Source organism: Pollachius pollachius, assembly GCF_949987615.1.
Source record: "Pollachius pollachius genome assembly, chromosome: 2".
Lineage (NCBI taxonomy): Eukaryota > Metazoa > Chordata > Actinopteri > Gadiformes > Gadidae > Pollachius > Pollachius pollachius.
Window position 1 is genome coordinate 47,679,955 of NC_136935.1, and position 25,090 is coordinate 47,705,044.

General features: G+C 42.5%; 1 protein-coding gene across 1 annotated transcript in view; it reads right to left on the reverse strand.

The window, feature by feature from the left end:
* Nucleotides 1–25,090, reverse strand: part of sorcs3a (sortilin related VPS10 domain containing receptor 3a) — a gene marked incomplete at both ends in the record, with an annotated part of 138,223 nt that overhangs the window by 70,651 nt on the left and 42,482 nt on the right. Inside the window, one exon of the mRNA XM_079730942.1 lies at nucleotides 7,854–7,921. Within this exon, the coding sequence (XP_079587068.1) occupies nucleotides 7,854–7,921 (68 nt within the window). The remainder of the gene's footprint in view (nucleotides 1–7,853; nucleotides 7,922–25,090) is intronic.

Genomic DNA, 25,090 nt, shown 5'->3' on the forward strand with positions numbered 1-25,090 from the left:
TAGCCAAAGTCAGATGAGACAAAGTGAGGCAAACCCCCCAAAAAATCCCCTCCATCTTCCCTACGTTAGGCAGCCATTTATAATGAAGGAGAGTAGCACATAAACTATTGATTTATAGTACTGCTACCTGCTTTGATTTATGCTCATCATACACTCTATATGAAGAATTTCCAAATCTAAATCACTCCCTCCTTCGCTGTCACTGCCGAGACATCACTCAGCGGCGATGAATGGCACACAACTGCAATTGTTCAGCCGCGTGCCAGCTGTTTCCCATGACTTTGACTGAACCAGGTTAAAATATGTATAAAAAACAAAAATACAACATAAAAACAAGCCAATAAAAGTCAGACGGAAATCTTTCTCAAAGTCTTTTCGAAATAGTCTAAACTTAAAAGTATTTTAGTGGGATGGCTTGCTCATCTCCCTTCATGCATCATGCTGCAACATTTAGTTTTTTATTTCATTACCCAGACAGGGTAAACAAGCTTCTGCCGGGAGGAGAGTGAGAGCTATACCAGAACACTCAACAACACTTTTAAACGACCTCTTTGTCTCCATTTCGTCTCCAACTGCTATTGGACACAATGGAGCAGATAGAACAGCCCGAGTGAAGCCCGGAATAACACAAAAAGCACCAAGGTATGGAACAACTTGAAGGATAGATGAGAAGGGTATGTATTGCCCCTGACATGCTCAACAAATCGTTGCTGCTGTTTTGAATACACAACAGTAAAGGGAAAGGATTTTTCTGCACAAGCCGTAGACACCTCTGTGTCCCAAAGTCGGCCGGCCTACTTGTCACTGAGTTGGTGCCCGGCCAGCCATCACCTCAACCCCTAAAAGCCTGTGGGCGGCCATGTTCGCTCTGTGGCCGGGCGTCACGCAACTTTGAGCCAGTTGGTTTGGATGAAGCAAAGACAGGAACCGGGGCTTGAGCGCCAACCGACCAATCAAAGGCCGGCTTCGACATAAAGCTCCAGGGCGACCCACGTCGGCCCAAAGTTCTCCCTGGGATATTTGTGTCATTTCAGATAAGCTGTGGTGTTGTCAGAGATCCAGGGCCTACCCAACGCCATTCACCAACATAGGACATTTAATCATACGTTTGGCTGCTGCACTTGAAAATCGATTCCCTGGCGGAATACAGAAATGTAAATAAAAAATACAACAAAACGAGTGTAGATTCCATGAATGAAGCTTTGTCTAACATAGACAGTGAACCCCAAAGTCCTAACACAGACATGTGTTTTGTTATTCCTATTTTAATTTTAGTAGCTTGCATCGTAACAATAAGAATAGGATAAATTCAAAACACAATAAATCATGCGATAAGTCATTGGAACAGCTTAGATCTTGGCGTATCAAATGAAAAGCAATCCCTCACCCTCCCCAGTTCCACAGCGGCATGAAGCCACTCTCTCAACGAGCACCATCTTCATGGGGCTGGACAGGCAGATTAGTTTGTGCCGTTACCCGGGGGAAACATGACTAATAGCGAGATAGATTTGCAGGCATGCATCTCCCCCCTTCTCCAGCAATCCTCACTAGAGTCTGAATGATATCACCGGAGGCAGCTGGGCCCTTTGTTATTTGATATACTGCAGAGGAATTAACAATAAGAATGTTGTATGTTTTATTATACCCCATCTAAAAGGGCCGATGAGTGAACAACGTGTTTACCGCGTGTGAAAGCCAAACACTGACTCAGGCAGTGTCACAAACACACAGAATGGGATTGTGTGAAATCCCCCCATTGCCTTCTGGTGATGGAATTCACCATTTGCTATTATGACAAGCAGCAAATGAGAAACGGCTTCAGGAAACAGGGAAATGCTCCAGAGTGTGTAATTAAAAAGGTAGGAATTAAAATAATGCGGGGAAGCAGCATTAAAATGACCTTTTCGAATAACAATGCAGTATGGGGAAAAAAAACAAAACAAGGAAACAGAAAATGGAGTTGTTTATTGTTTATTAGCACTAGACAGGGAGGTGAGGGACAAGGAGTTCCTTTTGGAGCTTCGATAAAGCGATGTTTTTCCAACGTGTGCCACCTTGCATGTTAATCGCGATGAAACGCAATGCACACGACAGGTTTATACTTTTTTCATGATTGTTGGTTCGACAAATGTGGATAGTTTGGACAATAACGCTTGGCTACTTCGTCGTCTTGTTAATCCATTTAATATGCTTCGTGGTTAGGCAAATGAGGGGGTATAAGCAGCAATGCTTGGGCATATATTGCCTGTGAATCCCAGCCAACAGCTGCTTATGAATAATAATACAGAGGAAATCATTTTTAGTTTGACAAACATGTTGTGCGTGCCTGGCAGGACAGACGGTTATCACCACAGAACGTGAAAAGAGTGTTACAACAAAGTGGGAGTGTAAAACAAACCCGACGGCTCCAAGATCGGGCAGAGATTCCTGCTCATCAATTACCTCCATTTCTCCTTGCTACAAACATGTCCTCTACGACCCCCCCCCCCCCCCCCCCCCCTCCTTCAAATGCCTCCAAATTTACTTCTGTGGCGAATATAACAACCCAATTCTTTCCCCAGAAAGGCTGTCAGAAAAAGTGTAGCCTAAGAAAGTTGCCGCCTCCTCATCCTACCCCGGCCTTCAAGGTGCATTTCAAGTCCAATTGCGAAAGGTCAGAGACATCAGCTGGGCCCTCTTCTCCACGCACCGGGTTCTTATTATAGGTACTGACCTGTGAAATATCAAACAGCCTAAGAGCATGCTCAGCAAAATGATGCAATTTGAGAGGATGTCACTCCTCACCCCTGGGTGACCTCATCCTGGCACACGGGCGAGCGAGCGTGAGGATAGTAGGGGATGACAAGTCGGAGTCTCTCGCTCTCTCTCTCTCTCTCTCTCTCTCTCTCTCTCTCTCTCTCTCTCTCTCTCTCTCTTACTTTGTTTCTGTCTATCCATCTCCCTGGTACTCCAGTGCGGGCTAAATTACCAGACGAAGACGGGAGAATTGACTTGAGTGTTTTCTAAATGAAACCGGCAATAAGTGGGCAATCCCACTGAAGGATTTCACTTTTCTTTCACGCTCCATTGTTCTTTCACTTTTGTTATTCCTGTCAAGCACACACACAGACACGCACGCACGCACACACATGCACGCACACGCACGCACGCACGCAAACACATTATTTATATATAGACACCAACTTAATGCCCCAGCATTATGTAATACATTGCAACAAATCCAGACATTTTGTTGCAAGATATTTAGAGTTATTTATTTCACACATAAACATGCCCCGACATGGACACAATGCGACATAGGGAGTTTTCTTTCCACTCTTTTAAGATTACTTTTTAAAATGAGCCTTAACATATACCTTGCAGCCCAAACCCAAAACCTCACTAACAGTAAGCCTATGCACCCAAACACCTAACCTTAACCTCCCCCACACAAAATAAATAAATTGAATCTACCTTTAACCTCTCCACATCCTTCAACCTTTACCAGTCTCAAATCCTACCACAGCGAGATAGTTTAACTTTCTTCCCTCCTTGGAACTAGATCTTTATCTTCTGCTACAGCTGACATTTGCCACTTTATTCGTCGCTTCGCATCTGAAAAATCATAACATTTTCAGCTACTGATGCACACCACCAAAGAAAGGTTATTTGATACAAATCTATCGGCTGCTTTGAAGTCAAGAAAATGTAAAAAGGTCAGATGACCAAAAAGTGCAAAGCGATTCTTTAACAAACAAAACCTTGTTCTCCTGGAAGGGGTTTCTTGTGGGTAGTTAGACAATGTTAGCATTAGCCGCTCAATGTGAGCTGAACCAAGGATGTGCGGCATTCAAACGTGGAAATTCTAAATGTCAATAATTTACATCCATATATTCTGTTGTATTATGCAATTCTTCACCGCTGAAGCACTCACCTGTGTTTACGCTGCTTAATAATAATACCGCTTAAACGTCCTCAATGCCAATAAATTATACGTAAAAGGACAAATCCTCCAAAACAAACATACTCGTGAGCACAATCTGATTTGTAGTTTTCGATTCAAGCAAGCAAACTTTGTAGACTAGTAGCACTAGTCTACAAAGGAAAAGTTTTTTTTTTTTGCTCCAATCAAAACTAGAATCATACCAATTAAATCAAAAATAATTACACTAAAATCTCCAGAAATTAGATGTGAAAATGGGTGTTAATGAACCGGGACAAAGTGACTTAAGCGGGTAATGTCCCCTAGAAAATAAACCGGAATGAATATTTGCTGGATATTTAACAAGATGATTGAATCATCAACTAACATCTGAGCGGGGGTTGGGATTGTTCCTTTGATCATTCTTAAAAATTATAAATTGGACTTATCAATGATTAAGTCGTCATATCATTAATCCAAGTTAAGTAATGACATTAAGAGACATCACAGGATACCTAATCTGCATTCATGCTAATAGCATTTAAATTATGACAATATACATATCGTAATAATATTGATGTTAATAACATTTAAAAGACTCCCATTCACATATCGTAGCAATAATAACTATGTTCTGGGAGTATAGTGTCTAGCCACCATTATTATGAAAAAATCCTGAAACAGGGTTGTAGTTGTTTTTTTTGTCAAAGGAAAGTGTTGAATATCAGGGTCCTAACAGAAATAGACATATATCACTTTCCAAATTCTGGTCGGATTATGAGCTTAACTCAAGTGGCTACAAGATACATCAATGCAGATGATGGTTCGGATTTGGACAGCTAAGGTTAGGGGTCAAACATGATTCAAGGAGAGCTGCGGATCCTAATTTCAAATCAGAGTGGCCAGCTCTCCACACTTTTGGCGTGTGACACACGCTTTCACCTTCAGCCTCACTCGCTGCCCAAACAATTCCCCCGCCAAAACACTGTGACAGCAACAGAGATAAACAGGTCTCATGATCAAATCGTTATAGTTAAACCAAGCGAACGACTTTGACTCTAGAAGTATCGGTATCTGAAATGGCTCCCTGATTGGTCTGCGATGCATATCACAGTGTTGATTGGACAGCTGGTGAAGATTACAGCAAGGAGCCAAGAAGGCATTTAAGCAAGATTTTGATATTGGAAACCTCACATCTTTGACTTTAATTAGTGAACGCGCCTGTGTGTCCTTTATTGAGTTAGCGTATGTTTAATACTGTGAAATTGTGAGTATTCCCTGGGTGGAACTATTCAGGGGCGTGGGCGTTGTCAGGCTAGATCCTTAAATCTTAGACCTAATTAGGCTCCCGCTCCTGCCACATGTGAAAGCTGTCTACTTTTTTAAACCCTCATGCTTAAATTAGTCCAAATATATGCATGTGATTAAGTGCGAGAACATGCAAAACACACTCGAGCCAGATACCCAAAGTTGGCAACCTTCTACTAAATGAATGCAGACATGATCAACCACAGTGCCGGATCGCATGGATTCAATGTAAGGATTTCAGAATAGATGCAACCCTAGAATGAACGTGGCCGGAAGGAAAGGATCACAGTCAATAGAATCTGTCTAAATTAGCTCCTGGATAAACAGAGAATAATGATGTGACCAAGATCTGTCTCGATTTCAATTAAGACTCACTGACGTATTCTGGAGAGGAGTTCTGAAAGTGGACAAAGTTCAATGGCCCGTCTCGTTTGTGAGAGACGTGTCTACAAACCTGAGCAGTGCTCGCGCTTGCCGGTGATTTGTGTACTTCACTGGACAGTTAGGACTTTCACAAATGCTCTTACACTGACAAACAAGACTATTTTGAGGGCAGGTAAGAAAAAGCTCAGAGGAAGCTTTGGGAGGTTTGATTTATTGTCCGCGGCGAGAATCCGACCTTCGCAGACTCCCCTCCATGCCACCAAGCTCAGAACGCACCTTTGAATATTAGGGAGAGTGACTGACGGATTGGCCAACATGGTATAAGGTCAGGATGTTCATTACGTCTGACAGACTGGCAGGGCGATACTTTCAGGTTTTCGCCACTCTTTTGATCTTTGCTGAAAAGAAAGAAAATAATAATCCAGGATCGGATTTTCCTATCCAATGTTTAACATTCTCTCAGACTCCTCCCCGACACCAAACCGTGGACTCAATTAGCAGCTAGCAGACCGATGAATCACGGCCAGACGATCGTTAGCACACGACGACACGTGTATTTCGCCGAGTTCCGCCACCGCTCAGCTATGCTAATTTGCTCTCTCATTCTCATGTGTCTGTGACTTAACTTCAACCATCTCCCCGCATCTCTGGGGATCCTGTTTTAAGTAAGACCCCTGTGATCCTTTCTGCTCCCTGTTATGGTTATCAAAGGGTTATTGTGTTCATGAATTGCTTCAGCTCCTCTCAGCGACCCTACAGATATGTGATTGGGCAGGGAGTAGAGAGCCAATCTTACAGGGGGAACATACTTGAACTTCTAGCAAAAGTTATTATTCCACAAGCAACCACTTATCTAAGACTGTCTTAAGACTATTTTCTCAGATCATCATAATCAGCAACCAGTGGTTTGGATATTATTATACAGATGGACCCAATATGCACATAGTGACATTGTAGTGAGTAAAGCATTCAGAGGTGTGTGCGTGCGTGCGTGCGTGCATGCATGTGTGTGTGTGTTTGTGTGTGTGTGTGTGTGTGTGTGTGTGTGTGTGTGTGTGTGTGTGTGTGTGTGTGTGAGAGCATGCGCATGTTGGTGTGTATGAGAGCATATGTGTGTGTGTGTGTGTGTCCAATTATTTTACAGTGTGCCTAATGGCGGGATTGTGTTTAATTCACACTGGTTTCTAGTAAATGCCCTGTGTCTATCCATTTTCATTATCTTCTTAATCCTGGTCAGGCCCACTGGGTGGGGGTTAGATTCCGGAACAGATTGCTAATCCATTGTGAAAAAACAAAACAAAAAAGCATTCACACCTGCAGGCAATCAATGACGTCAAGTGACTGGTATTTTTAAAGGTGGGAGGAAACCCAACAAAAGAGCCTTTTTCACAGTTTTATATTTCATCAGATGTGAAATTCAACGAAAAAGGTAAATATATATATATATTAAAATTGAAACAGACATTCCCATCAGCATTACAAAGTGTCTGTATATCAAGACCCTTCAAACCTAATACATAGAAACTAATGAAAAGGCGATCCCGTAGGATTACTTCAAAACAATTCAATCACGAAAGAAGACCTTTCATAATTGCCTCTTTTGATTATCGTTGTCACTCTCCCGGTCTGCTCATTCTTAGCGTTGAGTCCATTGTTTCCCGTTCCCAAAGCGTTGACAACTCACAAACCTTAGCTTTTCTTAGCACCTCTTTCCTCAACTTTTTTCATCTCTGTCAGCTTCTTTCAGCTTTTGAAGCGCCAACTGGGAACCACTTTAAAAGGCATCAGACGGTGTCTGATGTGGCCATTTGTCTTCTAGCACTACAGCTCTATTACCTTGCATTAAACTTTAATGATGTTGATACACCGATTACCTGCGGAAAAACCCTCAGACTCCGTTGTGTGAGACTCACACGGGGCCAGCGTGTGTGACCTTGTGTGAACACACTCAATGATTCTGTATGCATTAAATATTGAGTGTCAACAATGTATAGAGATGTGAAATATCCATTGTAAAATCTACATTCAATTACACCTAAATAAATAAATCATTCAAAAATCCTTCTCAAAAAATATAACATATACCTTTATAAATATTTGTTTTTCATGCTTGTACTTCAAATCTCATCAAATAGTGAAACTGATGTACAGAGTTTGATCCCTGTTCAGAAATGTCCTTGCCAGATATAGGCATTGAAAAGTTGAATCTCTTCCAGGACCACACCAGGACAGTGATGTCAGCTCAGCCCTTAATACTCACCTCCACAGAGTGCTCTCCGTCACACTGCCAATGTGGAAGTCATACAGCTTGGTCAGGATCAGAATGACCTGAAAGCACAAGAGGTGTCAACGTTAACCACAATACTGCAGTAAAAAAAAAAAAAATAGCATTCTGTCAAACTGCAAGTCCAGGGTATATGTGTGTTTACTTTTGCATACTCCAATACTCTTGTAACCGTCACAGTGGCCTTTGCAGGAATTCAACGTCATCGATGTTAGAACGACTCAAACCAAAAAGGAGATAAATGGAATCTTTAGAAACTTGGCGGCAAACCGAACTTGCAATATCAGGCTGCAGCTCATGATTATTTGCAGGAGTTGATTAATCAAATGATATTTCTTTCGATAAATTAATGAATCATTTAGACTTAGAAACTTAGAAATATCCTGTTACCAGAGTAAAATCTGACATCTTAATGAGCTTGCATTATCTATATCAACTAATTGGTACGGATTTGATACATTTTCTGTCGTTCGACTAATCAATTAATTGGCTAACTTATATAATACCCATTCTCATTGAGCCGTAGTGTTCTTATAAAACAAGAACCGCTGACTGACTAGAGAATATTCTGAGAAGCTGTGAAAGATACATTTTCTGTGAGGTACGGCTTATCCATCGTCAACAGCATGGACCTCTGTACTCCAACATGCACTTAATATCAACTCTTGATCCAAAAAAAACAAGGGATGGACCAACGTTGGTCCAAGGGATGCTGAGAAGATGGGTTTGCTGAGCATCACCTCTGTATCGCACTCAGAGACAGACGAGGCACTTTCACTTTGGCGCTGAACTAGGGGCTCGACAACAGAACCGGCAGCACAAGAAGTATGGTGCAGTCCACAGCTAGTGGCTCCTCTAAACTAGAGAAGTACAGAAAAATCGAGCTATCACGCGGCTCGCCGCTTTTTGAATCGTTTTTCCACGAAAACAGGGTCCGGATATTCGAGATGAAAGAAAAGGACTACAGTTATGAACACATTTGATGTCGGCCTGCTGCAGCAGTCACACATGGAAGCAGTAGGCAGACAAATGGCCGACACAGCCGTTGAAAGGGAGACGGGTTGTAAAAAGTACAGAGGGCGTGTTTTTATTGCATGCCGCCATTCGGTAACAGCCACATCCACAACATCTGGCGTTCACCCCCTGCGGTTAAGACAATACATCAGAGGGCGTGGGGAAAAATGTAAAAGCAACGAAAACATAACATTGGCTATCAGTTATTGTTCTGGACAAAGCGGAGCAGCGGCGGGGGGTTGTATCACACTATGCTCTACTTTCATGCACCATTCACTGTTTTTTGTTCTGAAATAAATCACTATTCCACTTATTTGGCATCCTTAAAAGCCTCGACTCTCATTTATCACACAGACACGCACATGCATACAAACACACAACCCCCCGCACCCCTCTCACCGATACTCCCACCCACACACATCAACACACAAATGGAGGAAGTGCAGGATTCTTTAAGGCAACTTGACAAGCACAACTTGAGTCACAGGGCTGCGAGCGAGGTTCAAAAAAGTCTGGCTTTGCATCTCACGACAGCCGGGCCCAGTCAGCCCAGAGATGCGAACGCTCAAACATGAGGGAGCGACCGAGGAAGAAAGGAAAAAGGATGGTTGGTCTTCCTGTCCTCCTGTCTCCGAAAGTCACGAAGCACCCCTGGTTTGGAATTCGTCTGCCCCGCGGAGTGTGAGTCAGGGTCAGGTTTTGGACGAGCTCGCACGTTGGTCCGGGACCCAGAGAGCTCTGGCACAGCGACCCAGCTCCAGGGCTCTTCCTCCTCCTACTCCGACCACAAACGTACGGTTCGGGACGGGTCAGATTGGGCCAGAGCCTCAGAGGGAAATATCACACAATACGAAGTACTCGGTGCTGTTATAGTTTACTGAGAGAGGAAGACGTAGCAGTATTTTTGTGTGTAATACAGAATGGGGGTGTGTGTGTGAGAGTTTGTTTTTGTGTGTGCATGTGTGTTTATGAATGTGTGAGTCTGCATGCCTGTGTGTGTGCGCAACTAGGTCCGTAAATGCGTGCGTATGTGATGAATCCCCACGGAATCTTTACAGTCAGTAATCCTCGCCTTTCAAGGGACGCCCCGCTACACCGAGGGGTCGCCTTCCCTTATGACACTCTAAAATGCTTTTGTTCCTCTTCATCCCTCAGAGAAAATACTCCTCAAAATGTAGAACGTAGAATAGTGATGATGAAGATGAAGACACAGTGCTGAGAAAAACACCAGGTATGACAGACGAATTCTCAAGTTTTCGGTGTTTGTTCACCTTCTAACTCCCTGCTATTTACACACTCTGTCCATGTTCCTGATTTCAATGAAAAAAATACCAACGTAAGTTTCTTGCAGACAAGATGGGTTTCAAGTACACCTTCCAGGGTTATAGCCGCAGTTGACCTTTAATTACTGAATGAAAATGTCAGCCGCCCTGCATTCATTATGCCTCAGCGATTAACATAGTGTGGACAAAACATATTATTATCATAACTAAAATCCAACCGTGTCCACAAAGACCAATCCAAAAGTGCCATGCTGCATTTTGATTATGGATTTGTCACACGTTCCACTTGCTAAATGGCTTTATCGGCTAACATTCTATTTGTCGATGTATTCCTTTGGTAAATGCCCTGCATTTATGTAGCATGCATTATATGCCAGTATAGCCATTCAAAGTGCTTTACAATTACCGACCAACCCACAAACACACACAGAGACACACAAACAAACACAGGCACACACAGAGACAAAGACACACAGACAGCCAGACACACAGACACACATACACACACACGACAGTTAAACCATGCAATGCAATAATCTGCTGGTTGAGCAGTTAAGTGAAATATTGTCCAATACTGTGGAACCATTGCCTTTATCAGTAGATGTACTGTACATTTACATCCCTTCATAGGTTTCAAAATTCGTGGAAATTAATTTGTGTATTACGATGTGGTGGTTGACTCCATAGTGGATCAGAGCCATATAACCAATCAAATTAAATGTGACATGTCATTATCATTTCCATTCTAGAGTTGAATTTAGACATCTTTTCTCCACGGAAATCATTATGGATGTGATCCTCAATAAAAATGGTTAGGAATAGCTTGGAAAGGAGAGTGAGGGAAAATAAAGAAAGAAAGATTTGTGAGTTCCATTAACTAAATGTCTAGGGTATAAAAAAAAACACGCACTTATATACACACTCTGCTTTCAAGTCATCATTTGCTAAGACCCCTTTCCTAGTACACAGTAGACTGGAGTAGATCCTGAAATAAGCACCCCTTCATACAGAATAGAGAACCGATTTTGGCAATCGTTTTGAAAAGAGAATAGATTTTGAATCACATCGTGACATCGACGATCAAAGGTGAAGCGTTAAACACCAAAAGATTGACACCCATAGTGTCGTCACAGCGGGATCACAGTGTCCCAAGCTGTGGAAATGCAACCAAACCAAACAGAAATGCTTGAGAATAATCTACAGACGCGAGTTGTCTAATATTGTCAAATGACTACAATGAACATGGTGCATTGTGGGGCAGGCGTGAGTCGAACTGGACGTTACGGGAACTTTCTGTAAAAGCGTTGCAAGAGGCAGATACGCCAAATCGTTAAAAATCGACATAAACCTATTTACAAACTTCTGCGCTGCATGTTTACCAGCATTGCTACATTATTCATCGAATGAGAAGATGAAAGTGAAGGAGTATAGACTAAAAGTTATGGTTAAGTAATGGCATTACTGCATTTATAAACATAGCCTTTAAGCTATTAGTGAAACGTGCAGCATACTTTATTACTTGAATGAGGGATGCTAATCGGCTAAACATGGCTGCTGAAGCCTAGACTGTAAGATTTCCTCTCGGTTGAATTCTGGCTCACATAAATATCCACCATTCCTTCCACTCAGTAGACTTGGCTGAAGTTCTGTTCCTCATTTGATCTTTAGATTGGTATTCATTGCTGGCAGCCATTGTAAAATCTGGCGTTGCTCCTGAGGCTAACAACAAGGCAACTGAAACTCACAGGACCAAACAGATAGCTGATTGGTCAGGGTGATTTAGCCGGGAGGGAATGGCACTGGGAAGACGTTCTAGTTTTTTGAAAACTAGGAGTATTTTGATCCCCAGAATTAATGTATAAGCAGTTTTTAGGCTACTATTAGACTCCTTGAGACCATTAAAATGTCGAAAAATCATTGGACGGTCCCTTTAATTGAACGACCATAAGGCTTACACTCTCTGAGTAAAATTGTGGGCACTTTATAATTAAAAATAACTTCAAAGATGTTGCCATGTAACCTTTGTCTCTGAGTTAGGTTGTTTACGCCTTTGATCGCTGGAGTCCATTAAAATCGTACTGATAGTTATTTTCACATCACACATTACCAACACCGTGGTGTGTCGGTGTTTGTACACACACACACACACACACACACACACACACACACACACACACACACACACACACACACACACGCCTTTTGGAAAAATAAACACTGATAATGCCTGCTGTGATTGTTTTCCTAGAGTTTGATTGAGGTTTTGTACGTTGTAGTTGATGTGTCAACTGTACAGCTATTACACTCTTGAAGGAACATATCTATGGGACACATGACAGAGGCTGGCCGCTCACACACAACCATATTGATTTTATATGTAGGGATTTTGATGACCCTGATTGCCAGCTGGTTGGAACAGCAGGTGATCATGGCCCATTACTCTGAGGGGCTGACATTAGCTGGCTAGCTAAGAGTCTAGCCGAATGATGTGTGGAATTTAGTAGTGTAGATTTTATGATCACCTTCCAGCTATGGTGAAGAAATGTTGTCTTTCTCTTTATATGTCCCCTTTACATATTTTTGCCCTTGCCTGTGAGTAAAAACGTAAACTCACAGTTTCGTAACCAGTCAGCCATCTTGGAAGGTGTGCCATCAAAAAAACGAAAATGTAGGTGTGGTCTTATTCAATTACCTACACCTGCTTCCATTGGCTCCCATTTCCCAACACAACACACTCCATTATGCATGAATGAAGACTCAAACCCATCGCTATTTAACACCAGACTAAAAAATGTGCAATGCTGTTACCAAATGTATTCTTCCCTAACCCTAAATCTAGGGTTGGATGAATGTTTAGGTTTTATTCATCAGTTGTCTGATAAATTGGCTTATCTTGTACAAATCCTCTCTTTTTTACCAAGTTTTTATTTAGGAAACAAGTTTAAGACACCAATTACTACGTTTCTTCCCTACTAACAGATGTGAATAGCAACACAGGCCTATTATAATAAGCATGAATTGTCGTTCATTAAAACTTGCTTCCAAGATCAAACAACAAAATGTTGTGATCCACTAATAATGGTTGTAAGTATTTCCATATATACGTGTGGGGGGGGGGGGGGGGGGGGGGGGGGTGTGCTTGTGTGTGTTTCCTTGTGCGTATTTGTGTTTATGTGCCAGTGCTTGTAATCATGTGACTGTAATTAACGTTGTCCTTCCCCCTTTCCCGTTCTCCCTCTGCACGCCATAATTAGGAGTCTATGTGTGTTAGTTGTGACCCGTGGGGATTGAGTACTGTGTGAATTATGTAGACACTCAACGTAGCCTCCAGTCTCCCTTGTATGGTGACTCAACTAACAAATAGTATAATGACAATCCTAAAGGGAAACACACATAAGCCAGTAGGACGGTATGCATACACACACCCGCACAACTACTATCTATCCATGACGCCATGTCTCTATCTACCTTTATATCCATCAAGGCCTCTTTCAGTCTGGTCTGTCAAGCTACAATATCCCTATATTTTTTTTCTATCTTCCATCTACAACATTTATCAGTCTATAACAATTTATTCCTGAATTCCATTTCTTTTTCAGATATTTATGATATCTCCCCCTTCTTCTGCCCTCCCTTCATCTGTGCCGTCTCTCATCCTCACCCAGAATGATTTAGTGATGTAGACACAAATACTGACTGCAGGCCTGCTTATTCAAGTCTATGGCAATGCACAGAATATTAAGCAAATCAGGAGGAGGGAGGGTCGCGTCTACATTCTTTTAAGGTTGAGGGAGAGTCACCATTATCTCATAAACCAGTCATTTAAATGAAAGAGTGAATTTGGATGGGGGAGCTGTTCAGAGTGTGAGCTGGAAACAAGCGCTGCATCGGTTGCAAGTTGTAAACCCTTCTTTTGTTCTGTGTGTTGTGGGGAATTCCAACTAAGGAAATATTATCAATCTAATCTGTTGACACATTTGGCTGCTGTTGTTTTTTTTACAGGCATTGTTCCTCCCATGACACACTTGCAAATTTGCTTTCAGGGTATTTTCTTGTCCGGCCCAAGAAAAAGATAAAGAGTCCAAGTTTCCACACATTTAAGTTCTTCATTACTTTTACATTTAGGATCTTTAGCAGACGCTTTTATCGAAAGCAGAACATTTGTCAGAAGAAAGAGAAACAATATATTGTCAGTACAGTAAAGATATTCATAGAAACAAGTGCCAAGCATTTAGAATTGCTTGGCAGGTTAACCCATTCCCCATATACAACAAAGACAGGTTAGGACAAGAAAGCTAGGATAAGACGCTGCACAATGAAACAAAAGTACATTTTTAAGTACTTTCATGCATTAGATAAGACTAGATTCAACCATCATTTAATCTCATATTCATATAATTTTCAATAGTCAATGCTTTGTCAATCACGGTTTGTCATTTTGAGTACAAAATAGAGAAGAAGGCATGAAAGAGCTCATATCAATCACACTTTTCATTTAAAAAGTTTGATTCGTCAAACTAGCGTCACCATAGCCACTGATTTTGTAATGTGATCAGTTTACCCGATTATAGCTCCTGATGACGATGGTTTTGATTTTAATTTATATCTCTGTTATTTTATAGTAGCGTCATAAATAAAAGGCCTGTTAAGACCTTTGAGACTGGAACTGTGATTAAGGGCTATACAAATTGACTAGACTAGACACCATTTTAAGAAAGACTTTAAACATTTCTTCAGGTTGTGTTATATTGATTTATGTAACAAAAGTTAATCTCCCCAAAGTTTATTATAAAGCTGCTTGAGAACGCTATTTAAAACTATGTAATATGATAAAGAAAAGACCACTAATGATCTAACGCCATTCTGGCAGAAGTCTGGATGTTCTTTAAATATAATACCTTTTCAATATTTCAATAGGTTTTCAATATCCCTGTGCTAAATGAGTTGAGGGTTTTCTTTCTTGCATTGTATTGTGCTTAAAGTGGACCAAACTAACTTTTTTTTCGATATTACGATACAATTCTGGAGTGGGTTATATCTACAAATTATTTTTTTCAAATCATTATTTTGTCTGTATCTCAATTGGATTCCATTAACTCACTTACGAAACATACTTTTGTAATGTCAGTGATATTTATAAATGGAACATAGTGCACCCTATATCTGTGAGGTACATCACACACGGTCAGACTAGCTGATAAGGGTTATGGACCGGGGTTTGGTTCCTAGCATACTGTCACCCAATTCTTGGCAAGAAAAGTTTAATTCAATTTCTAAACCATGACTACAGAGAGATGGAAGATGAAAATGGAAAATATAGCACAAAGGAAGACACATTTGCTTGAACTTTGACCAGAGGTCTTGGACACTCACTCGCCAGGTAAACAACTCACAGAGACAGCTGACAAGGCCAGGCTGCAGTTTAAATCTCAACAGTTGGGAAAGTAGTGCCATGTAACTCTGAACTTATGTCAGTGAAAGCGTGCATCTCAACCGCAGTTCCTAAACCATCTCTTTTTACCTTTGAATCTCTTACTTTTTCTGGGCAAAAAGCAACACGTAAGGAAAAGATTCACGTGTCTCAAGTCCACAATGGACGAAAGACGCAATGTCTTACAATCCAAAAAGCACGTAACTTAAAATAACCTGGACATATCTGTAGTCAATAATAAATCATCGATAGTGATAAAAATATATATTTTAGATAAAATCACGTTAATATTCTACGAATAAAAAAACCCCATACCTCTCTCTTTGTTTACAAGAAGCTCACTATAGACATTCCCAAAACCACTCCCACTCCCACCCCCAGCCAGCGGAGATACGCTAGTTAGCATCCCACTATTATTGGCTGTGCAACAGCCAGTAATAGTGGACAGAAGTTTATGTTTTTGATAACTACCAATATGGAGGGGCTCACTTGCACATTGCATTTTCTATGTAATGTATTCTACTGCTGAAATAAAAGACAAACATATGAATCCGTATTATTTATTTCATTTAAATTACAACCATGACACAAAGGGAATCAGCCCTTTGCATCATGGTTTACCTTAAAAAGGTTTCGGGGGTACGGCTCTTGGTTGGCTTGAATCGTACCTCACAGATAGAACCCAATTCGTGCTCCATGAGGGTTCAGAATCAAAACACTGCAAACTACGCTTTGGCGTACCACAAGGGTCGGTCCTTGGTCCATTACTTTTTGCAATCTACATGCTTCCCTTGGGCGACGTTATCCGCAGCTTCGGAATTAGTTTCCACTGCTACGTGGATGACACCCAGCTCTTCATTCCTGTAGATTCAGGGAACTCGGCCCAGATCCAGAGGGTTGAGTCCTGTCTAGCTGCGGTGAAGGGCTGGATGTCACAAAACTTCCTACAGCTTAACACTGGGAAGACAGAGCTGATAATTATCGGCTCAAAGCGGGGCCGGAGAGAGTTTGAGGATGTCTCACTGTGGTTGGATGGACTCGCCATCCTACAGAGTGCATCAGTCAAGAATCTTGGGGTCCTGTTTGACCCTCAACTGTGCTTCAACCAACATGTTAGAAGCATAACTAGAATTGCCTTTTTCCATCTGAGAAACATTGCAAGAATCAGACCAATGTTATCTGCAGCAGATGCAGAGACACTGATTCATGCATTTGTTTCATCAAGACTGGATTATTGCAATGCACTGTTCTCGGGACTACCAAAATCTACCACAAAAAGTCTACAGCTCGTACAGAATGCTGCAGCTAGACTGCTGACCAGAACGAGAAGGTTTGATCATATCACACCTATTCTCGCCTCTCTGCACTGGCTACCAATAACTTTCAGATCAGACTTTAAGGTGCTACTGCTAACCTATAAAGCCGTGCATGGATCTTCTCCATCCTACCTGAACGACCTGATCATTCCTTATAGTCCTTTTCGGTCCCTCCGGTCTTCGGGAGCTGGCCTTCTTTCACTGCCGAAGGTTAAAAAGAAATCGGCTGGACAGAGAGCGTTTGCCTATCGAGCCCCCTTCCTATGGAATAGGCTGCCACAAGTGATCAGGGAAGCTGACTCTGTGGAGCTATTCAAAGGAAAGCTCAAAACGCACCTCTACGACGCATTTGGAACATAGGATTGTGAAAATGTCAGATGCGAAGTGAAGACCACTCTGTTTGTTTGTGTTTTGTTAATGCAGTATACATCCCCACTATGTACTGTTCCGTTCTAATTCACTATTCAGTCTGTTCTAGCATGTTGCGGTGACTGGACTGGATGCCTGGACTCTCCTCATGGTCAACCGGCCAGCACCACATCACCATTTTAACATGATGTGCATGTATTTACCTGTATGTCAATTATGGCACCCATTGCACTCCTGACCATCCCTGGAAGAAGGGATCCCCTACTATGCGTTTCTTCTCAAGATTTCTTCCTTGCTAATTTCAAGTGAGTTTTTTCTTGCCCTTGTGGGGGCTTGGGTAAAGGGGGGTGTCATAAATATTTGACCTGTTAAGCCCTTTGAGACTGTAATGGTGATTAAGGGCTATACAAATAAAATTGAATTGAATTGAATTGTATGTATATGTAGGGTCAAAAAGTGGTTCATCTTGGCCAGTTAGGGCATGCACACACCAATTTAATTTGGGTATTCCAAAGTAGCTATAGCTGCTCACTAAATTATCAAACGTCTGTTGGCTCCTTGCCGACAAAATAAAAGATATTGTAAATGTGATCTACAAGAAGCATCAAGTGCATTGACAGCTCTTTTTGCGAGTTAGTATCAATCTATTCAAAGTCCTTTAGGGCCGCATCATGACCTTTTTCCATTAAAGCATAGACAAATCACAAATAACAACAAGAGACACGAAATAGAGTCTGTAATTTTATTTGTACTTCTCTCTCCCTCTTCCTTGGTCTCTATTTCTCTCACTCTCTCCCCCTTCCTTGATCTCTCTCTCTCTCTCTCTCTCTCTCTCTCTCTCTCTCTCTTTCTCTCTCTCTCTATCTTTCTCTCTCTCTTTCCCTCTTCCTTGGTCTCTCTCTCCCTCAGTTTCTCTCTACCCGAGTCTCTCTCTCTCCTTCTCTCCCCCTCTCCCACTCTCTCCCCCGAGTCCCTCTCCCCCTCTCTCCCTGCCTCTCAGCTCTGCTAGTCCTACCCTTAATCACGTGTCAACGAGAGCAGAAGTGAGCGGAGCTTTGACTTGAAGGCAGCGCTGCGTGTCACCTTGAGTCTCCCTCTCTCCGCGGTGTCACGGTGCGGGGGACAGCTGATTAACACCGGGCTACGATTTTTAAACACTTTCATCCCCCTTCTTTTTTTCTCCCCCTTCTCCCCCCTCCCCGATAGTGCCTCCTTTTTCCTGGTGTTGGGGCTGATTGCGTGGAGTAGCGCGGGGAATACATTTGGATTTATATTTTTTACAAATGCATGGCGCAAAGCCACCGCGGTCCATGTGTGAGTCAATGATTTCGTTCAGCACGCCTTGGCGTCACCAGACACGCAGAGTGTGTGTGTGTGTGTGTGTGTGTGTGTGTGTGTGTGTGTGTGTGTGTGTGTGTGTCTCAGTGTGAGTCAGGCTCAATTAAAATGGCAGTTTGTTGCATTTCCTGGGGCTCAGAGGTGCATTGTTGTGCTCAGCAGTTGACACCGTGATGGGGGGGGGGGGGTAACCAGTGTCACGCATCAGCTATCTGATCCATTGGTTCGTCTTAACACCACACACTTGAGGCGCACGTGTGTGCGCACAAACGCATATACAGATGATGCCTCAGAGGACACACACAGTAAACATTAGTATCTGTTAGTAGCGAGAGAGCTAGCATGTAGCTAACAGACGTCGGCATATGATGCTAGTACGAAGTCAGCCATTATCGTAGCAGTCAGCCATTACCTGTATTCTCCCCCTCACTACCTTAAAGGATGATTGGTCAACGAGGAGGCTCAATCGTCTCTCTTCTTTAGTTGTTTTATTTCACACACTTGGCCTCTCATATTTACAGTTGCAGTGCTAGATTGTATAGTCCAGATGAACGTCAGCCAATTTGTGTGATCTTGCAGTGACTTTTTCTATGGCAGGGACAGAAAATTGGAATCTTACATGGGAGTTTCTGTAAGTAGGTCTGTCTGTCCTTCCCTTTTCTCAACAGCTCGAATAGTGTCTTGGCGGGTGTGTTGCTGATTGTATTGTACTCAGGACCCAAGGTTTTTTGAATGATCAAACTGGAGGCCAAGCAAGAGGCCCTTTCCAACAGGCACATATTGAACGGAAACTGCACTAGTTACTAAAAGCTTAAAATATAGTCAAAACCCAACGCTAATATAAATATAGAAAAACCCAAGTTATCTTTCAAATTCAGCCCACCCAATGAAGCCGTTATCTCGGTTTTTCGGCTATAAAATAATCGGGTAATGTAATGTGCTTATCTTTAACGGTTAGACGGATTACATTATTTATACAGTAATAGAAAAGTTAGCGAGCCGGAGCATGTAAAAAACTCACTGCAGATATAGATCTTATTCTCAAATCATAAACGCTCCATACCTAATGGCTCTGTTTCCCTATTACATTCATCTCCCCTGCCTTTCTTTCATTCTTCTTCCAAGGGGATCATCGAAGTGAAAAGAAACCTTTGCAGTGATGCAGAAGCTTCTTTCAATCCCTATGCAGCCTGGCTACCCATCAAAATCCACGTTGAAACCCGTTAGTGTGCGTGCAGTCATTGTCATTCCAGTGAGCCGACGACCGATTGACGACTGTGAACTCGTCAAAAGGTTCAGGAAGCATTCCCTGATTTAGCTCTCGGAGGTGGACGACAAAGAGGGACCGTTGGCGGGTCAGTGGTTGCCGCCATCGCGCTCCGCACGGTTGCCGAGCAAACGACGCCACTCGGCGTGCCTGCGTGTGGTGCGGTTGGCGTGATTCATTCTGACAACGCGTAACTTCCGGGCGTCATTGTCAGTTGAGTCACGGCCCGAGAATCTGAACAGATTTCCCGGCTAAGGCTAGAGATTTACAGCTATGGGTCCAGAGACGAATCCACTGATGGAGACGGAGGAGGGAGAAACAAAGAGAGAGAGTGTGCCGAAATGAACCGCAGCTGCTGGAAGACGGAGAGGATTTCGCTTTGGGACATGGCTCCGGTTGGACCCTTCACATCATTAGTGAGAACCGGGTTACGCAAGAGAGACTGCCTTGGGCGGGGGACAGGGGGCGCAGAGGTGACTTGTGGGTCAGCGTACACAGTGGGGTTGAGTTAGGGGGCTGGGGGGGATAGGGGTGGAGAAGGGGAGGCATCCGGAGGGTTGACTGTTAGTCCTTGGCTGTAAGGAGATTAGCGCTTAATCATAACGAGCTTGATATCCCTAATCTTAATCACTTTTCTTTTTAATGTATAATTAACCGCAGACGAGTGTGTCGGAGTATCAACTCATCGCTCTGTTATAGCCTATCTGGTAAAGAACCAAAGGCAACCCCAATGGTCTCCTTCAGCGAGACACACACACACTCAACCACATGTGACCACCATTTTAGATTCGCTTTACATCAACTCGTAATGATCTTTATGTCCTATTTTTGTCATGAATATTACCCTTGAATGGGTACCTAACCACGCAGGAGAATATACATCTATGGTATTTTGGTGCATCCTTCGTCCAGCCTGCCTTCCTGTAAACCAATTAGAGGGAGAAAAGGTCAGCACCTCGGAAAGCATCAGATAAAAGTCTGATTAAATTGGTTCATGCTCTAATTTTGGCCTTCAGTTTTTCACTTAGATGTTCAATTGGGCATCCTAATCGTGAGAAGAGAGCCAACACTTTCTTTCGCTTACTATTTTTTGAATGATGCTGATAAAACATACATTGGTGGTGTAACATACAGTATATTATGTTATGATTACCAAAGGTCTTTCAACAACTGCACCTGCCGTTACAGTAGTTTTGTCTGTTTGCTTGTCTGAGCAAGCATCCCCTGACTTTACGGACAGCTTTTAAACAAGGTCTGAAAAACATATTCACTCCCAAAAGGGCAGCAGTTCGTGTTGCTGGCTTACAGATGAGATTTACTACCAGTAGTTTCTCCTCAAAGACCGAAGATCAAAGATCGAAACATCAAACATGTAAACGTTTTCTAAATCTAACTCACACGTAATTTGGTAGTTTGTTGGAAATATCAGAAAATATCTTGAATTGGAGGCCATTCAATCACAGGGAAGAACACACACACGCACGCACACAAGCACACACACAAACGCAAACACACAAACAATCACATGAACGTAACCTAGCAATTGTAAGTGCTTGGCACTTGTTTCTTAGAATATCTTTACTGTACCGACAGCGATATATTGTTGTTTCTCTTTCTTCAGACAAATGTACTTCTTATTAGTCGCTTTGGATAGAAGCGCCTGCTAAATGCCCTAGAAAAAGTGTAAACATAGAACATTAATATAAACAGAACCCAAGAAGGGGGCAACAGTGCGAACATGCCACGGTTAATAAGTATAATGTTCAATATTCAGTATTTTTGATATTAAAGGGTAAATCTGGGGCAGTTGTTTGATTGAGAACATGCATTCCACTTGTTCCATTATCGCTAGGACACTTTTCGTTGAATGGACCTAGACAAGTCGATCAGAATACTATTGTCCTGAAATTGTAATTGTTTTTTTTATTTTCTTTAAATTCGTCTTTTTATTTTGCCACACTTTCTCTTCTTCCTTAATTTATATTTATTAGACCATTCCCATGACATCCTCTGATCACCTTTCTGAGTCAAGAATGGTCTTGTTTGCCCTGTCTTTGATTCACCATTTAGTAAACGGTAAACTGCAGGAGCTCAGAGCCATCTCAGACGACTGGTGCATGAGGAGACTAGCAAGTCTCACCAACTCATCAGACCATTAACTACTTTGTTCCTTTAAATGCGGAAATAAAATATAGGATTTTCCATCGAGCAGAGAATTAGGACCATAAGGCCTCATTAAGAGCCCTGATCAAAGGTTGCCATGTGCACTTTTTCCTGAAATTTAGCATGCATGGGTAATAGCAAAAGGCTCAGAGTGATCATTACAATGAGCAGCACATTCATTCTGTCTGTCAGCCTCTGAGACACCAGCGAGACCGCCCATGAATCTCTAATTTCCTTAGACACGAGATTCGATTTTCCACTTTTGGGAGCAAGAAACCAGGCAGCAGTCATATCATTATCATGCTGCTGTTGTGTGGCTGTTGCTGTGTGGTTGGTGTTGTTGCTTTGTGATTGTAATGCAGTTGTTGTGGTTGTTGTTGTTGTTGTTGTGGTTATAATGTTGTTCTTATCCTTTGGTTGATACTCTGTTCTAGATGTTGTGATAGTTGTTATGCTGTTATTATGTTGTGTTGTGCTGGGTTTTATCCTTTTGTTGTTGTTGTTTTGCCGTTGTTTTGTAGTTATGGTTGTTATGCTATTTTGTAGTTATGGTTGTCATGCTGTTGGTGCGTAGTTACAGTTGTTATGCAGTCGTTGTAGTTGTTATGCTTTTGTTATGTAGTTGTGGTTGTTAGGTTGTCGTTAAATGCTGTTGTTGTGTTGTTGTCGTTGTTAGGTTGTTGGTATGCTGTTGTTGTGTTGTTGTATTTGGGTTGTGGTGGTTGTTGTGATGCTGTTGTTGTTGCTGTTGTTGTTTTGGTTGTTGTTGCTATGGTGTTGTTGTTGTTGTTGTTCCACCGGGGAAGTATGTGGGGACAATGACGGAAAGCCAGGACAAAATGGGAGGAAAATAAAATCAAGTTATTGTTTTTTTTCCAATTCATCAACATCACTGAATTAGTGAAAGCTAAAAACTGTGAGTGTGATTAATAGCTTTTTAAATGACAAGGCGATTTCATTCAACACAACAAATGTGTGTTTGCGTTGCTGCTCTCAAAGCACAAGTAAATTCTGTCTTGAAAACCCATTAGCCCATAGTTCACTTTATCAGCAAATATTCTTGATAAGTCTGCTTTTATTTTGTATCATTCGGTGTTGCCTTTGTGTGAGCAACCTTCGAAAAGAACAATTCCCAAGAAGGACAGTGAGCTTCTTTGATAACAGGACATTGAAAGCAATAGGCACAGCTGTGGAAAGCACAGTTGTACCAGTTATCAAAGCAAAGAACAACCTCCTAGGTAAGGGCTCTTATGGGTCTGTAACCGCACAATTGTACTGAAAGGGTTTATTTGTTACTCACATTTCTTCAAATGCAGTAGGAGTGGAGAATAACTCGTAAACATCGAGCTCTGCCAATAAGGGCAGGCTACACCACAGGTGGGAGATACAGACCGGTCTAGCAACTGAATCCGCCATTGTTGCAGTGACTGAGGACCATTTTATCGCTACCATTACATTTTTTTAGTTCCCCTCAGTTGTAATGAATTCCAACCCAGTTTTTTTAATCAATTTTTCACATTTCCGATTATTCCTACAAGTTCGAATCGTGTTTTGCTCTGAGTAGACTCATTCCTGTTATCCATTTTGTTGCATAAACCCACCAGGCCCAGATTTGTCAATGGCGCTTCACTTCACTTCCTTGTTCCTATAAATAATTACAATCATTGCATCTCGCCAGTGTGAATTCTCCTCCTGTGTCGTGCTACACCTCACACCCCTACCTGAATATCTCTCCTGCATACAAATGTAATACATTGTTTCAACAGCTGAACGTTATCCAGATAAACGCCTACACATCTGTCGGGGACTCGTTCCTCTTTGTCGTCGCCATCTTGTGCCGCGCCAGGGTTTGCTCCGCGGGAGTGGTCCGCTGTCAGGAGCCCAACCAAACCGGTGACCTTTACCTCCAGCCAGTACCCACGCCGGCCCCCAGTCATCTCCCGTTGCATCCGCTCCGCTGCGCGAAGACGCCCCCAGAGACACGACAGCGCACCGCTACGCCGATCGCAGATGTCTTCCGATGTATACGGAGCCACGACGCTGGCGTACTAATGAATAAATGAATAAATATATAACGGAGAGCGAAGTGTCTGACCAGCACACCATGATCCATCACGAGGCTAAACAAACACTTGCATGCCACCAGGGAAAACAAGTCCGAAACGTGTGGTTCGATCATAAAATCGTATGTCAGGTCGAACTTTATACACTTCTTTTGTCTCGCGTAATGTTCTGACTGGAATGAATCGCATGGACCAGACTACCGGAGAGTTCCACTTGTTCCCAGCAGTGGGCTGTCATCCTATTCTGTGTTTGGTGTTTTTTTGTTTTTTTGTGATGCAGCTCTTTGCTGTTTACACTTTGACGCTAAACGAAAGTGAAAGCACAGTTCCCTTCTCCTGGCCCTCTGCTCTCTGTGTCACACCGAGGTAAGGGAAAGTTATTTTACATCTTTCAAGCCTCAGCGGTTGATTCAATTAATGAAAAAAGAAAAATAAATGACCACTGTCTGTGTTGTCTGTCAACCACCAGTAAGAATGTACTTTATAGCCACCGCCGTACTGAATCGCTAGCAGACGAAGGCCCACGCTCTGCTAGGCTGACATGGGTTCGCCCTGGAGGAATGCTTGTTCCGCATGTTGCCATGGCGGGAACAGAAGGACGTTGGGTTAACACCGTAGTTACGAACCACCACATCGACAACCAGCAATTAAGAAGCAACAGAAGATCGGTTACAAAGCAGAGTTAAGAGAGCGATGGGGCTTTGAGATCGAGATGTATCTGCAGTCCAATTCGGTCCCGCTTTCCCATCCCTCTCTGTGGCCCCCGTCGTTTCTGGGAATCAATGATGCCAGGATTGAGTGAATGCCCTGCAGGCCTTCGCGCTGACTAAGACGTCACCAAATATGGAGAGTTATTGAGAAATGATGCATAGCCACAGCTCGATAAAGAAAGAAGCCGGTTCACTTTGTTAATCTTGATCCCTAGCTGCTGTCATCGTAAAGAACCCACAAAAGCAAGCTGTGACCTAC